Source organism: Sphaeramia orbicularis, chromosome 13 (assembly GCF_902148855.1).
Source record: "Sphaeramia orbicularis chromosome 13, fSphaOr1.1, whole genome shotgun sequence".
Classification (NCBI taxonomy): Eukaryota; Metazoa; Chordata; class Actinopteri; order Kurtiformes; family Apogonidae; genus Sphaeramia; species Sphaeramia orbicularis.
In genome coordinates this window covers 3072984-3089702 of record NC_043969.1, presented here as the reverse complement: position 1 = coordinate 3089702, position 16719 = coordinate 3072984, and the positions used below count along the sequence as shown (strand labels likewise).

At 42.2% G+C, this 16719-nt stretch overlaps 1 protein-coding gene across 1 annotated transcript in view; it reads left to right on the top strand.

Moving 5' to 3' along the window:
• The first annotated feature begins 4899 nt into the window (after nt 1-4899).
• Nucleotides 4900-16719, top strand: part of LOC115431716 (NLR family CARD domain-containing protein 3-like) — a 53664-nt gene continuing 41844 nt past the window's right edge. The window contains exons 1-3 of the mRNA XM_030152340.1: nt 4900-5045; nt 5273-5410; nt 5614-5733. Coding sequence (XP_030008200.1) covers nt 4900-5045; nt 5273-5410; nt 5614-5733 — 404 coding nt within the window. The remainder of the gene's footprint in view (nt 5046-5272; nt 5411-5613; nt 5734-16719) is intronic.

Genomic DNA, 16719 nt, shown 5'->3' with positions numbered 1-16719 from the left:
AATGTTTCTGTGCTGCCGATTTATAGAATGATTTATTCATGCGGACTGACAGGATGTAATACAGAGTGCTTTTATTGTGAAGGCAGGAAGTGTGTTTGGTTCATGCTGGTGTTGAAGACAGTGCTGTGAAGAAATAAAGTGCCTCCAAAGTTAAAACTGTCATCCTTTTTACACATCATGCCGTCAGGGCTCATCTCCACATGCTCGGTTACGCTGGGACGGATCTAGAACAGAATCGCACCCCGACACGGCCTGAAACCGTTGGCGGATCTGGCCTGGTGTCCAAACGCACATCTGGACAAACAGGTACTGTTCCGCAAAACAGATCTTCTGCAGGGCTAACGGGTCTGGCACCGATCTGGCAAACGGGTCTGAAACGCATCTGGAATGCGGGAGACTCCGGCACAACGGAGCTGGGCCAGAACCGGGCAGGTTCTGTACAAGATATGTTTCGCGGAGCCGTACCAGTTTTGGCCCGTTGTGCGTTTGGACACTGGGCCAGATCCGCCAAACGGCTTCGGGCCGTAGTCGGGCTGCAATTCTGTTCCAGGTCCGGCCCAATATCTCTTTTTGCTATTTGGGACGGAGCTGGGCCAGAGTCGGGCCGCTTCTGTACCATATCCGTTTCGCGGAGCCGTACCAATTTTGGCCCGTTGTGCGTTTGGACACTGGGCCAGATCCGCCAAACGGTTCCGGGCCGACTCGGTCAGCGATTCTGTTCCAGATCCGGCCCAGTGTCTCTTTGCTATCTGGGAAGACACATATGGGCTTTCATTTGGTTCCATGACCTTTGACCTTGAGTGATCTTGGAAGGTGAAACAAATGCCAATTAATGTCTTTAAATATGCCGTTGGACTCCAGGAGCCTTGGTCCTATTTTGAAGTTATGAATGAAAAAAAACTGAAGGAAGAGAAAAAAAGGCTTGCTGTGTACGGACAATACATGCTGTAATATTTGAATGTGAAACAAACTGTTCTAAAGCATACCAGTGATGAGGGGGATTTAACTGACTAATACAACAAAAAAGAGTTATATAGTCAAATTCATACAATTCCATCAAACAAAAAAAAGTGAGAGTTTATCCAAATCAAGAAAGGACTATGTTAACCGGCGGAAGGACTCGCACTGAGTAACGTTGACTTGTGACGGTCGGATTTTGGCGGAGTGATCCTGCCTCAGTTCGACCCGAATGCGGCTGAAGGGGTTTGTGTCCCATGGACTGACGACGAGAAATGGTGAGTTTGATCTAAATAATGCTCTCATGCAGACTGTTTAGCATTCACCTAAACTGGAATGATGTGGAAACGGTTACCCCACAGGCTGTTAAGAGCCCGGATATGTTGAGCTTTTTTTGTTTTTTTTTTAACCTTGATATTAGCTAGCTAGCTATGCTAACTCGGCCCTCACCTTTTTTATTCTGCAATAGAGTGAATGCACATACGTCACTTCCCCCCAGGCCACCCCCCTCTCAGTCAGACTGAGCGGCAAAAACAAACATGGCGGAGTATAGCAGTAACTCCAGCCAGACCAGGAAAACTGTGGAATATAAGATGAAATTAAAGACAACTGGACTGGACATGGATCCATACAAGCTACCAAACAACAAGTGTTCTACCAACACTGATCTGGGACAGAAATCACCTATCCTGACATTTAGATGAACCTGAGTTCAACGCTGGGAAAATCCCCAATGCAAAGACTGAAAGCATCCAAAAGACCCAGAGTTGTATCCATCCTGGTCCTGGTTAATTAGAGGATTCCAGCTGGTGAGTGCTTTAATTCAACATACTATTGTTTTGGAGGTTTATGTCAGTGCAGACGTATTTTGTTGGCGGTGATTTCCAAGGTAAAGGCCCAGCAGTAGTGCTCACAGTTCACTACTGATTTACTGGAGTTGAACCCTTAGTATTGACCCAAGTGAGTGGATGATCTACTGGTACTGTGGAGATTTAAGGAGAGTTCACATCAAATACTGGATCCAACACAGATCCAACAGCTTTGTGCTAGAGTAGCCCCTTATTTGGAAAACTAGGTTAGCCTCAGTTTAAGCTAGTTTACAAATCATGTAGAGCACAAGGTTCAGAATCACACAACTGAAGACACAAACATTTCAGTTCTGAAATCTAGAACTAAATGACAGATGCTAACATTAAGAGCTTTACTAAGAAGGACATTAGCCAAAACCAGATGGAATTTAAGGGATGATTTTACACAAGAACACAGCATAAATCAACGTTAGCTGACACAAATCCAGGTTTGGTTGTCTGGATTCCAGTTATTAAGTGCAGTCTTTGGCTTTAGGTCGCCGCTAAAATGATAGGTCCCAGTGCTTTTTAAACCTATTTGTGCGATCAATGGCACATCAGCTCTGCCCCATTTTTAGATTGTTCTAAAGTTTTCGCTGTATTCAAGACAAAGCCGCTACTCATCTCCCTCTTTCTGACACTCAGTGGCGGAACCGCAGTGACTTCTGCTAGTGGTGACGTCATGTGCAGACCCTCTATACCAGGGGTGGCCAACCCTGGTCCTGGAGAGCCACAGTCCAGCATGTTTTAGATGTATCCCTCTTCCAACACACCTGAGTCAAATGATGAGCCTATCATCAAGCTCTGCAGAAGCCTGATAATGACCATCAGGTGTGTTGGAAGAGGGAAACATCTGAAACATGCTGGATTGTGGCTCTCCAGGACCAGGGTTGGCCACCCCTGCTCTATACTTTACAGTTGGATGTCCAGGTGTTTTGTATTTTTTTTCTCTTTCTTTAGCTGGCGTGTTCTTCTGGTTATGTCGGCGTTGTGTTTGGCCAGGTGCTCGTTTATGAAGACATCTGTTCCTTCAGCTTCCTTCCTTGTTTCAGAAGTGCGGTCTTTTGTTTGTGTTTATGAATGGCATTATTACTGCAGGTCTGTCGCTGGTGTTTCTGCTACACTGCAAAAAATGGAGAGTTGAATCAACTCCCACAGAGTTGATTTGAACTCTTTTTCAGAGTTTCTATAGGTCCACACTTTACGGAGTTAATGTAACATTTTTTTGGAGTTAATTATTTAACACTATGCCAGAGTTGCCTTTTTAACTCAGAAACCTGAGTTAACTTAACACTGACTGATTTAACTCCCAACACTCACTAGAGTTTATAAATGGTAAATGGACTGAACTTACATAGTGCATTTTCTACACCTTCATGGTGCCCAAAGCGCTTCACAATTCCTCACATTCTCTCTCTCTCTCTCACACTCACACACACACACACACACACACACACACACACACACACACACACACACACACACACACACACACCAGTGGGTGACTTTGACATGTGGACAGTCAGAGCCAGGACTGGAACCGTTGACCCTTTGGTCATTGGACGACCCGCTCTACCAACTGAGCCACAGCCGCCCTTCAGAATCTGACCGACCTGAGTTAAATGAACCCATATGGATTATTATTGACCTGTCTGAGTTTGTCCTTGATCTCAGAGTTAAATTAACACCATGAAAGGAACAAAAAGAACACTCATTTGACTGAATTTTCACTCTGACAGAAGTGTTAATTTGAATCATTAAAAAAGTTAATCCATTCAAAATGACTTCAAATTCAAAGTGAACAGGATGATTCAAGAAAGCTGATGCATTTTTTTTTTTTTTTTTACAACATTTCTTTTTCCTCTTTTTTCTCTGACAGTGACAGTTGGATAGAAACTGCACAGGTTCACCTGGTTTGAAATGCAGGGGCCAGGCTAATTAACACTGGAGAGACACAAAACAACACTTCTCCTGAGTTCATTTCCACAGGCTTGAGGAACTCTTTTCATTAACTCCAACTCTGAGTGACATTTAACTCACAGTGAGTTCAAACTACACTTTGAGAGTGAAAATTGACTGTGAAATGGTTTCACCCTGAAATGTCCACTCTTCAGTTGTTGCTGTGTGGGTGATGGGTGGCAGGCCTCCATAATGTTCCAGTCACCTTTAGCCCCTTGGACTGTAGAAAGCCAACCACCTGCTGCTCCACATTCAGCCTCCAGCTCACCGCACTCTCCTCCGTTTGTCAGTGGTCACTGCTCGCGCGTATGACCGGGGTTTTATTTGGAGTCCGGTGGCGATCGCTCATTGACCCGCGTTTACTGCCCCAGGTCCGAGACTCTGCTCTCCAGGTAGGCAACACACTTATCTGTTTGGGCATTCAGCAGCCTCAGTGCCTTCACTTCCTCCACCAGATCCATGATGCTCTTCTGTTGGAGCCAAACGGCGGACACTTCCTCTGTTATGAAGTCCAGCCATTTTTTATTTATTTTTTTTATATCCTTGACTTCCTCGGTCATCAGATTCTTCTTCGGACCCATGTCGCTAATTTAATTGGCACAGTAAAGTCTTTATGCCGGTAGATCTGCTGGCACCGGGGTTACCCGGGGTTACCCCTAACTCCACACAACTCACAAACAGGAGGGCCCAACTCCTGCCAACTCAAGCTGTCAGTTTAACCAGACTTGTTTGTTCATTGACAAATATCTTGTGTAATTCCAGGAGGTTTCACAACAAAAATGTTGAATAAATGTATTTTTGTGAATGTATAACATGTATAAGCACTGATAAACTGTCCAAATACAGTTTTTATCAGTAGATTGGACTACTTAGTCTCACTGAAAATTCTTTATATATATATTTATAGGGAATTGGATTGTTTTAATACATGTAAATATTCTTTATTAAACATGAAAAAGTCCAAAAAATATGCAACATCTCATGTAAAGTTAGGGCAAAAAACTGTATTTGAATTATGAAGAATTACTGTATTTTTATCTGATGGTTATTTTCCGTTATTTAACAGTATTTTTTTGGCACCCCTGCTGCTGGAATAATAACATTTTTTGTTTTTTTTTTTTTTTTTTCAGTGCACATGACTTCCAGTGAATGCAGAGAGGGAGGGGGAGGCAGGGGGAGGCAGGGGGAGGAGTCCACAGCTGATCCAGTTCCATGCAGAAGTGAAAGTATTCAGAGTTCAGACTCCATTTTGACAGATGAACAGAAGACGTCTGGTTCAGGGTGAGTCTGACATTCAGATCATTTTCCTGTTCTAGTCTCTCAGTGGGTTTTCTGGGTGTGGACTGGAACTGTAAACATGGATGGAATCCCTTCCAGGCTGAGTGTCCACTAGGTTTACTGGACTCTGTGTCCACTGGCTTATTTCCTGTTGTGTCAGTGTTTGTGACGGATGAACACAGTGTTTTAGTGAGGTGAGCTCACAGTAGTTTGACTGTTTGTCCTTTCAGACTGACTGAAGTTCACAGGATGAGTCTGAGTGTGGATGAAGAGGAGGACGGAGCAGAGTTATCCCATGATACAAACAGGGGTTTGTCCATAAAGGAACCTCCAGGGGGCAGTAATGAACCAGGACCCTCTGATCCACAGTGAGTCCACTGTCACACACCTTTAATATTTGACTACAGACACAACAGGACATGATGTGTCCACTTCAAAGTCCAAATGTGTCCTTCAGACAGAATAAAAACACACATGAATAATAACCAAAGGTGATAGAAAATGAAGTGTTCAGATGTGAATAACACTAACATACTGTCCAATCCAACTGTTGGACTTGTGTTGTTTCCAGAGGTCAGTATAACAGACCCAGAGCAGAGTCTCCAGTGTCCACATGTCTGTCCATGAACAGTGACTGGTCCATGATGACTCCTCCAAACTTCAGTCCTGAACCTGGACCTTCAGACACAGAGTAAGAGACTGTTTATTCTTTCAAATGATCTGCAGGACACGTTATAGCAGTGATTTCATTTCACATCCAGAGTCTATTGTGACATTTAACTCATATTAAAGCTGTTTGACAGAGGCCTCGATGCAGACGGGTCAATATAGAACTGAGGGACTGTGGAAGTCCTTGGGATAGATCTTACATACATCTGTATGAAAAGTTTAAAAAAAAATACATTTTTTTATGTTCATTATGATCATGTCATTAAAATTCCATAATTATTTAGTGATGTAAGCAATCATTTATTAATAAATGATTAATAATAATTAATAAATGACTGGATAGACTAAAATGTCAACTAAAGAACCGTCCAAATTTAATAACAACCACCTTCTAATTAGATAAACAATAATAAAATGAACTAAGTTAAAAACTGTTTGGATTGTGTTCTTTTTATTCAGTTGAGATAATCATGACAGATATTTCTTTTTTGGCAATATATCAAATTTTATATGAAAAGTAACAAATTGTATCTGTGTCAGAAATTACTTTCATCTCAGTTACCATGACAAAACCACCTGTGAAGGAAGTGTGTTTATTCCAAATCACATGACCTGCTCCACATGATGTCATTTCCTCCTGAAGAAAACACTGAAAAGACTCCAAGTTCTGTCTCCTCTTTCTGAGTTATTTCATATACAGTAGTGTGGGAGTCAAGTGTGTATTTATGGCACTTTTATGTCAACTGTGTTACAACAATATCTTTATAAATAACTTTCAATGTGACTTTGACTTTATATGTGTGTAGGAGCTATTTGTCTGTTTAGTTTGGGTTCAAAGTTAATTGACTTTTTTTGTTCAGTAATTTAGTATTTTTTGCTAATTGTTTATTTTTGGTTTGTTTGCTTTTTGTTTGTTTCATATTGAACATATATTTTTGGATTTTCATGGTTCTTTCTTTCATTCTTTAGTATTTAGCTCCTTTTTGTTTTGTGTTTTCTTATTGGTTTAGACCGTGGGCACCTGGGTATAAATAGGCAGCACCAACTTAGACCATCATGCACCTGGGTGGGCCTCTGGTTTTCTACCAGTCAGTCAGTCCGCAGTCCAGTCAGTGAACAGGAGAGACAGCAGAAAGGCCTTGGTTGTTGTTTTCCTGCAGAAAACCTGAAAATAAACCCCTTGGAATCCATCTAAACCCATGGTGCATCTAGTGGTTATTTGAGTTCTGTTCAAGTCTTCAGTTCAGTGACTTTTCAGTCGTTTAAATTTGGTGACAAACAGCCGCTACAATATGATATTTAGAAGAATCTATGTGTAAAAATCCATGTGGTGTTCTGGTTCTGTTGATTTTAGGGCTGAAAACAGCACAAATGTCAACTCTACCTGTCAACTCTGTTACCCTGTAAAGACAACTCCAAAAGTCCTTCAGTTTTATATTGACTCAGACGCAGGAAACAGGATGAGTGCAACAGGAAGTTGCAGAGGGAGGGGCTGTGGACCACAGTGTCTGACAGAAGAACTGACATGCATTTGGCTGTTCCAACCAGTGTTGTACAAGTTACTTCCAAACTGGGATCCATTACAGATTACTGGTATTTCAAAGTAATTCCTTACATTACAATATTACTGTCTCAGACTAGGAGATATTATCACAGTTATTAATGATTGTATTTATAGTAAATATTTAAAGTGCATATAAATATCCTAGTTTATATTAAAACCATTTGATTATTCAAATCTGATTGTGTGTGAGGTGACTAAAAGAAGTGTATGTGAATGGTTTGTATGGATGTTATGTGTTATTGTACAAATATATAGAAAAAAAAGTGTGTTAAGAAGCAGTGGAAGGCAGAATGAATGTAATCATTAGGGGGTGGAGTAAGTAAAGTAAAGTAAGTAAAGTAAATTTATTTATAGAGCACTTTTCACAGACAGAGTCACAAAGTGCTTTATCAATTCAAATCAGAATCAAATTAAGTTTACAGAGACCCAACAGAATCCTTCAGGGGCAAACACTTGTGATTGGTGACAGTGGAAGGAAAAACTTCCCTTTAACAGCAGAAACCTCGAGCAGACCCAGACTCCTGAAGGATGGCTGTCTGCCTTGACCAGTTGGGGTTAAAGAGAGAGAGAGAGAGTAAGGAGGAGAAAAGAGAGAGCGATAGAGATATAGAGAGACTGGGGGGGGATGACACATGGTAGTACGTTATGATGAATACATAGAGTGTAATCAGTCTGTGGTGGTCCTGGGTCAGGTGGGAGACTAAAAAGCCTTTTGAACAGGGAGGGTTTGAGGTGGTTCCTTAAAGTTCTCTACAGAGTCCATGGACCGTAGGTGTAGAGGCAGGTCATTCCATAGACGTGTGCCACAGCTTAAAAGACCTGTCCCCGCGTGTGCTAAAACAGGTCCGTGGAACCATCAGCAGGTGCTGTCCTGAAGACCTCAAGCTACGAGTCGAGCTGTAGGGCTGGATCAGGGAAGCAATGTATGCAGGGGCCTGGCCATGAAGAGCCCGGAAAGTTAGCACAAGATTTTGAAATGAAGACGATATAGACAGGAGCCAGTGGAGAGATTTAAGGATGGGAGTGATGTGGGTTCTCCTGTTTGTGCGGGTCAGGAGCCTGGCAGCAGAGTTCTGGACAAACTGTAGACGGGCCAGCTCCTTCTGTTTTAAGCATGTAACAGGCTGTTGCAGTAGGTCTAAGCGAGAAGATACGAAAGCGTGAACGATCATCTCGAGCTCATTTGTGGACACCATAGATCTGAGTTTGGAGATGTTGCGTAGGGGAAGAAACAGTTTTTGACTAGGTGTTTGGAGTAGAATTCTAAAGACATGTCCTGGTCAAAGATGACACCCAGATTCCTCAGTTTTGTCGTTACCGAGGAACTCAGGTCTCCAAGGTGATGTTTGATCCCTGGGATTGCACTGTCCGGGGCATGATGAGGGTCTCAGTTTTGCTGGAGTTCAGCTGGAGGCTGTTATCATTTAGCCACTGCTTCAGCTCTGACAAGCAGTTGATTAAGGAACTCAGTTTGTGGGGCTCAGAGGAGTTAAAGGAGCAGTATATCTGGATGTCATCCGCGAATAGATGATAGGAGACATCACTGTACTGTCGGATAATGTGGCCAAGTGGGAGGACATAGAGTAAGAATAGGACTGGTCCCAGGACAGAGCCTTGGGGCACACCACACAGTAATCCGCTGAGTCAGATTGGAAGTTGTTTATTGACACAGTGAAGCTTCTGCCGGTCAGGTAAGAAGGAGAACCAGTCTAGCACATGACCTGACATCCCTACCAGGTCCCTCAGTCTCTCAATCATTATGGTATGGTCCACTGTGTCAAAGGCCGAGGAGAGATCTAGCAGGACCAAGACCGTGGATTTCCCGGAGTCAGCCGCCATCAGGATGTCACTAGACACTTTTAATAGTGCGGTTTCTGTTGAGTGGCGTTGTCTAAACCCAGACTGAAAAGTGTCATAGATCTGGTGTGTCTCCAGAAAGCTGTAAGTTGTTTAGACACTGCTTTCTCAAGGATTTTGGCCAATAGGGGGAGCTTTGAAATGGGCCTGTAGCTTTTGAAGTCTGTGGGGTCCAGTGTGGTTTTTCTTAGTTTAGGGTTCTATGATGGCCTGTTTGAAGGAGCTGGGAAACAAACCAGTTGTGAGCGACAGGTTAAAAAACTTTATGACCCATGGTCCAATAGTGTCAAAGACACCGACAAGGAGCTTATGGGGGAGGATGTCTGCAGAGTTGGAGGAGGGTTTCGTTTTGGATAAAAGTGCTGAGATGTCCTCCAGTGTCACAGGGAGTCCATAAGTTAGACTTCTTCCCACTCCTTTTGGAGCGCTGAAAACTTTAGTTTGACCATGTTGTTTGGTTCTTTGTTTTCTGATGATTCTATGAGCTGGAAATCCAACTAAACTAACTCAGAATTGTAATGCATTACTGGAGCCTTAAAGCAGAGTTAGTTTAGTACTGAGCAGACGTCCATGTGGATAGTGGACTGTCCTCCGCCGTCTGCACCCATTGGCTGAACACCAACAGGAAATAGAACTGTAGACACATTTTGGATTCCTTCAGGTCTCACAGTCTTCCAGTTTTATTTTGTTTTTTTTTATTTGAGTAATTAATTTATGGACAAAAGTGTGTTGTAACACAAGTACTATTGAACATGTACTGAGTAAATATTACTGAAAATTGAGTAGTAATGCCTGACACTACTGTGTTACAGCAAAAGTAATCTGTTACTGTAATGCATTACTTTTATATTGTGTTACTCCCAACACTGGTTCCAACACACTTTAAATTGACAGTCAATGCCATTAAATTAGTAACAGGACTGAGGTAAGGACTAAAGGCACATGGACAAGAAGTTCGTCTAAAGGGTCAGATGTCTTTAACGTGTGGAAAAGGAAAATCCGCAGCAGCATCTTTACAAGTTCAAAACTTGATGAAAACTCACACTAATGTGTCATTTGAGAATCAGAGCTTTAATTTATTTTATTTATGTATTTATTAGGATCCAGGAGCAGTTTGGTCCTGGTGTATTTCCACATCTGAGCAAATCATATCTGTCCAATTTTTACATTTATTTCACATGTTGTGGTTCTACTGTGGCTGATTATTTTTCAATAAATAATGGAAATATCAGGCTCAGTTTTTCTGATGTTTACTAGGATTAATAACAGTTTTCATCAAATCTGAATCAAATCAGAGCTGGTCAGTCTGGAGGCATCTGTTTATTTCACATGTTCTGACATGGACTTAAACTACCAGTTGACAGGTTGTCACAGTTCAACAACATGAGACACTGATTCTAGTTGGACTTTATTGGTTCAAACAACAGTAGAGACACAACAGGACATGATGTGTCCACTTTAAAGTCCAATGTGTCCTTCAGACAGAATAAAACACACATGAATAAGAACCAAGGTGATAGAAAATGAAGTGTTCAGATGTGAATAACACAACATACTGTCCAATCCTAACTGTTGGACTTGTGTTGTTTCCAGAGGTCAGTATAACGACCCAGAGCAGAGTCTCCAGTGTCCACATGTCTGTCCATGAACAGTGACTGGTCCAAGAACAACCTCCAGGGTTTAGTCCTGAACCTGGACCTTCAGACACAGAGTAAGAGACTGTTTCTACAGATGAGACATTATTTCTGATCTTTATTTGGACATGTAGAATTCATCTGACAGAAGAATTTTTAATCTCAATTGAAGTCTTGATTGACCGCTGCAACCATTAGTCCGAACCCTCTACGTTCATAGTTGTGTGTGTTTTGATCGTATACAGTCCTCTACTATTACTGTTAATACTCTTCTTGCTTGTATATTGATGAAGTTTGCAGGTCAAATGTGATCAGTTCCTGTCAGTAACTGGTTCAAATCAAACTCAGGTGTGTGAGTAGAACTGACAGTTTCCAGTCCAGCTTTAGTGAAATGGTCTAAACTCCTCATTGGGACTCCAGCTGCTGTGAATAAAAGATGTTTGAGACTCCTGAGATGAACAACAGCCTTAAGGCTGTGAAACACATGAGACTCACTCACATGTGACAAAAAGAAAGACGTTCAATCCTGAACCAAATGTGTGTAAAGGTTCAGACACTAAGAGCCTGTTTTTCTGCTTGAAGTGTTTTCTTCATTTGAATGAACATTAAAACACATGTTTGTGTGAGAATCAGCTCTGAAACAGACCAGTAAGACCAGAGCAGTTTTAGATGGAAGTCCTCTGTGTGGTGTGAACACACTTAGAAATGCTGGGTTGTTTTCAGAACCCGAGCGCTGGGTTAAGGCTGTTGGGTCACAGGTCTGGTGGGTTTGACTGAACATGGGCTTCAAAAGAATCAAGCAGTGCATTGGGTTGGACATGTGAGCTGAAGTGGAGGCTCATCATTCCTTCCAGCTGCCATTTTCAGACAGACTGTGAGTTGAGGCGGCTCAGTGGTTTACACTGGCACCGCTCAGCAACAAGGTCCTGGGTCTGATCCCAACCAGACCAGGTCCTTGAGCCAGCACAGAGTTGTGAGTGTAGATGTGATCCCTTTGAACAGCTGATCTGAAAGAACTTTGAAGAAGCTTCTTCTAAACAATGTGTTGATGGTCCACAGAGAGACGGAGAGGACTCATGTTCCTGAGGGTGGACCCAGCGTCCTGTTCTTGGTGTCAGAAGGTCCAGAGTGATCCGGTCCGGACCAGCTGCGGACACTGGTTGTGCAGACAGTGCATCACTGGGACCAGTCTGGTTCTTCAGGAGACTCCTCCTGTCCCCAGTGTGAAGAAACATCCAGAACAAGAGCTGAGCTGCAGATCCACAGCTCTGTCCAAAGTAAGACTGGACATCTGTCTGAACATGTCTGCACTCACTAAACACAACATGTGTTCAACTGTCACTGACTGAGCATCACAACAAAGAACATTTGAACTGCATTAGACTGAACTACATTTTCTATCAAATGTTGGAAATGATCAACTGAAATATTGATTTTATTTCCTATTGATCAAATTCAATGTTTTACAGAGGATGATGGTCAAAGTAACTCACTGATTCTCTGTAAATTCAATCCCATTATTCAGTATTTGGTCAGTGCCAATCATCTTGTACGTGTTGTTAAAACTGCTTTGGAATGATTCCTGTTTTATAAATCAGATCCATGTCTGATCAGTGGTTTCCATAGTAACAGGTCTAGGGTTTGTCATTTGGAAACTGTTGTCAATGTGAAATAGTATTAACATTCACTGACAGATGAGAACAGATGTTTTGACCCAGCTGTGTTTATTTCAAGTGTTGTTGTCTGGTTGCAGTTGAACATAAACTCAGTCTGAGGAGCAGATGTGAATGTGTGACTGAAGGAACTGAGGAAACAGGAAGTAGAACCCGTCTAAACCAGATCTACACTGAGCTCTACATCACAGAGGGACAGAGTGAAGACGTTCATACCCAACATGAGGTGAGGACGCTGGAGACAGTTTCCAAGAAGATCATCCAAGAAAGTCCAATCAGGTGTCAGGACATCTTCAAAGCCTTACCCGAGCAGGCAGAAACCCATCAGAGTGGTTCTGACCAACGGCGTGGCTGGAGTTGGAAAAACCTTCTCGGTGCTGAAGTTCACTCTGGACTTGGCCGAGGGTTTAGAAAACCAGGACGTCAGTCTGGTGGTTCCGCTGTCCCTTCAGAGAGCTGAACCTGGTGTCAGATGAGCAGTACAGTCTGCTGACGCTGCTCCATGTTTCCATCCAACATTACAGAAGGTCACAGCAGAGCAGATCAGCGTCTGCAAACTTGTGTTCATCTGCGACGGCCTGGATGAAAGCAGACTGTCACTGGATTTCCACCACTGTCGGGTTGTTTCAGACGTCACTCCAGAAGTCATCAGTCAACGTCCTGTTGACCAACCTCATCAAGGGGAACCTGCTTCCATCAGCTCTGATCTGGATAACGTCTAGACCTGCAGCGGCCAATCAGATCCCTCCTTCATGTGTGGACAGGGTAACAGAGGTCCGAGGCTTCACCACTGATGACCAGAAGGAGGAGTACTTCAAGAAGAGATCCACCTCTGAAGATCTGTCCAACAAATGATCTCACACATCAAGACATCCAGGAGCCTCCACATCATGTGTCAAATCCCAGTCTTCTGCTGGATCAGTTCTACAGTTCTGGAGCACATGTTGACTTCAGACCAGAGAGAAGAGCTGCCCAAGACCCTGACAGACCTGTACTCACACTTCATCATGGTCCAGACAAAGAGGAAGAAGAAGTACAAAAAAGGACATGAAACAAGTCTAGAAGAGCTGACAAAGGCAGACATGGAAGTCCTTCTGAAGTTGGGGAGGCTGGCGTTTGAACAACTGGAGAAAAGAACATGATGTTCTACCAAGAAGACCTGGATCAGTGTGGTCTGGACGTCACAGAGGCCTTGGTGTACTCAGGAGTTTGTACCGAGATCTTCAAACAGAGACTGTGATCTTCCAGAAAAACAATCTACTGCTTTGTTCACCTGAGTGTTCAGGAGTGTTCTGGCTGCAGTCTACATCTACCACTGTTACACCAGCAACACACAGAGGTTCTGAAGAGGTTTATGGGAGACCAGGACAAGGACTCAAAATCCCTTTCTAAGAAAATGTTCAAGCATTTCACAGTCCAGTGACATCCTCAGTTACAGCCTGGATGTTTTTCTCAGTAAAGTCATGAAAAAATCCCTTCAGAGTGAGAACGGACACCTGGATCTGTTGTTCGTTTCCTTCATGGCCTCTGTCTGGAGTCCAACCACTGACTTTTAGGAGGTCTGCTGGGTCCAAAAGAAAACAGACCAGAGAGCATCCATGAAGTCATCAAGAACCTGAAGCAGATAACACTGAGGACATCTGTCCTGACAGAAGCATCAACATCTTCCACTGTCTGACGGAGATGAAGGACAAACAGTCCATCAGGAGATCCAAGAGTTCCTGAAGTCAAAGAACAGATCACAGAAGGAACTGTCTAAGATCCAGTGTTCAGCTCTGGCCTACATGTTGCAGATGTCAGAGGAGGTTCTGGATGAACTGAACCTGAAGAAGTACAAGACATCAGATGAAGGAAGACACAGACTGATCCAGCTGTGAGGAACTGCAGAGAGGCCATGTAAGTACTGATGAGAATGTGAACAGTATGAATCATAGACTGAATCTAAAGATGGATCACATGACCCTCTGTCTTGTGTTTATGTCAAAGTGAAATATGGGAACTGCCATGATGGTTGTATGATCAGAGTCAACGGAGTAGAGACACTTGGGATGTGAGGTCCACCCACCAGATGACTGATTGGTTTTCTGAGGGATTCTTGACACTGATTGGTCATTGAAGCGGTCGATCACTCATTTAAGATCATTATGTAACTTATTCAAATCTAAGTAATTAGTCAAATGATTTCTTTAATAAATATCAGCCTAATGAACATTTATTGGATGTATACTTTGTGTAGTTTCTCTGAAGTCCACAGAACAGGAGAACAGTCTGAACTATACTACATCCAGCCACTAGATGGAGATCTAAGGTGTTTGGTTTTATTGTTTGGAAGCTGTCATTCCATCTGTCTTATACTCGTCTATTTTATTCATCTGGTTTTCTTGTCTTTTTTAAACCTTAGAACTGTTCATTAAACTGGTGTCACAACAACACCATATCCTGACCTTGTTCAGACTCAGATGTTCAATAAATGTGTTCGTAATTAATTTCCTGTAAATTCTGTATTTATAGACTTTCTGCCTGTAGACTCTCACAGACTCACTGTGAAGTCGTGGCTTCAGTTCTGAAGTCTAATCCTTCACATCTGAGACTTTTGGATCTGAGTTTCAACAACCTACAGGATTCAGGAGTGAAACTGGCGTCTGGACTGGAGAGTCCAAACTGCAGAGCTGGAAACTCTGAGGTTAGTTTCACTGACTGTCTACTGTTCAGTCCAAACACATCCATGTGTTTTTTCCTCTTGAGGGTCATGGGGGTGCCAGAGGTGATCCTGCTTACCTATAGATGAAGGTGGGGTCCACCCTGTTCACTGCAGTACGTCACACACAAACAACCATTCATTCTCACATTCACACCTATGAGGGATTTGGATTTCCCATTGAAACTATGAAAAAGGAGGATGTTAGGAACCTGGAGAACCCAGAGAGAACCCATGCAGACAGGGGTAGAACATGCAGCGCTCACACACAAGGTACACACAGTTGGTGCTGGAATCCTCCTTCTGCTCAGAGGCCATAGTGCTAATTACTGAAGCACCATGTGGTCCAGTGGAACAACAGCTGTTCCTGATCTGATCTCAGACAACCAAAACTGACACTGAAAACCTACAATGAAAGAGATTTTTTTTTAAAAATACCTGAAATATTGAATATGTAAGATTCACACACATTGCATGATCAGATGTGTGAGCATTAAACAACCAAACCTTTGTCATACAAACCCATCATCATCCTTTATTTTCCATCATATGATGAGTTGAGATGTTCTTTTAATACAGTCAAGTAAAAGCACCACGATGAAATACCAAATACTGATAAAATAAGAGAACGCAAAGTAAAAGAATAATAGAACACCAAGAAAAGCTGTCATCAGATGTCTGTTCTTGAGTTTATAATTTTCCATTTGAAACCTTTTCAGCTCAGATCAGAGGATTGAACATTAAACAAGAACATCATCTTCTAATATGAATAAATGTACATATTACATACAGTGAAACCCACAGATCAGCAGATGGGTTGAGTTGAAATATTGTAATAAACTGAAACATGAATTGTTTCATTTATGGACTGAGTTATAAATCAAAGAACACTGACAGCAACAATTTTCCTGCACATTAAGTATTATGAGTTCAAAACCATTTAATTACATTTTACTTGTAATGAGAAGGGACTTTAGGAATCTAGTGATTTGTACTTTACATATTGTATTGATCATAGAATAAATAGTGCTGTCAGACAATTAAAAGTTTTAATCAGATTAATCACAGGGGTTGCTGTGGATTAGTTTGGATTAATCATGATTAAATCTCATTAATTTTTTATCTGTATTAATGGTGTTTCATTTTGCATGAGCAAACAGACTCAAGAAAGAAGGGAATATATTTGCACTAGAGAGGTGATCGACACTCATATCCAGAAAATGAAGGGTGTGCAGGATCCCAAAAAAATTGGATGGAAAAAAAAAAAAAAGTAAGAAAGTAACGTTTGGGCCGAGGCCCCGACTGGTCTCATGTCTGTTTATAAATTCTTTGGGAGCTCACAGGTTGTGTGGACCTTACTTTATTTTTTTTTCCCAATATATTTGCACTAAACATGTTTGTCACAAGTTTGGATTCTGTCAGCCCAAGTGTTGGCAGAATCCAGACTAACGTCTGCTTGGTGTTAATGTGGTATTTGAATCTGGAAGTGCTTCAGTGAATAGAAAACTCCTTCCTGCAGAGTGGGTCCAAGATTTTCTGTGGGTCGACTGTTCGTCTGGGTTTTTTGTCCTCATATTTCTGT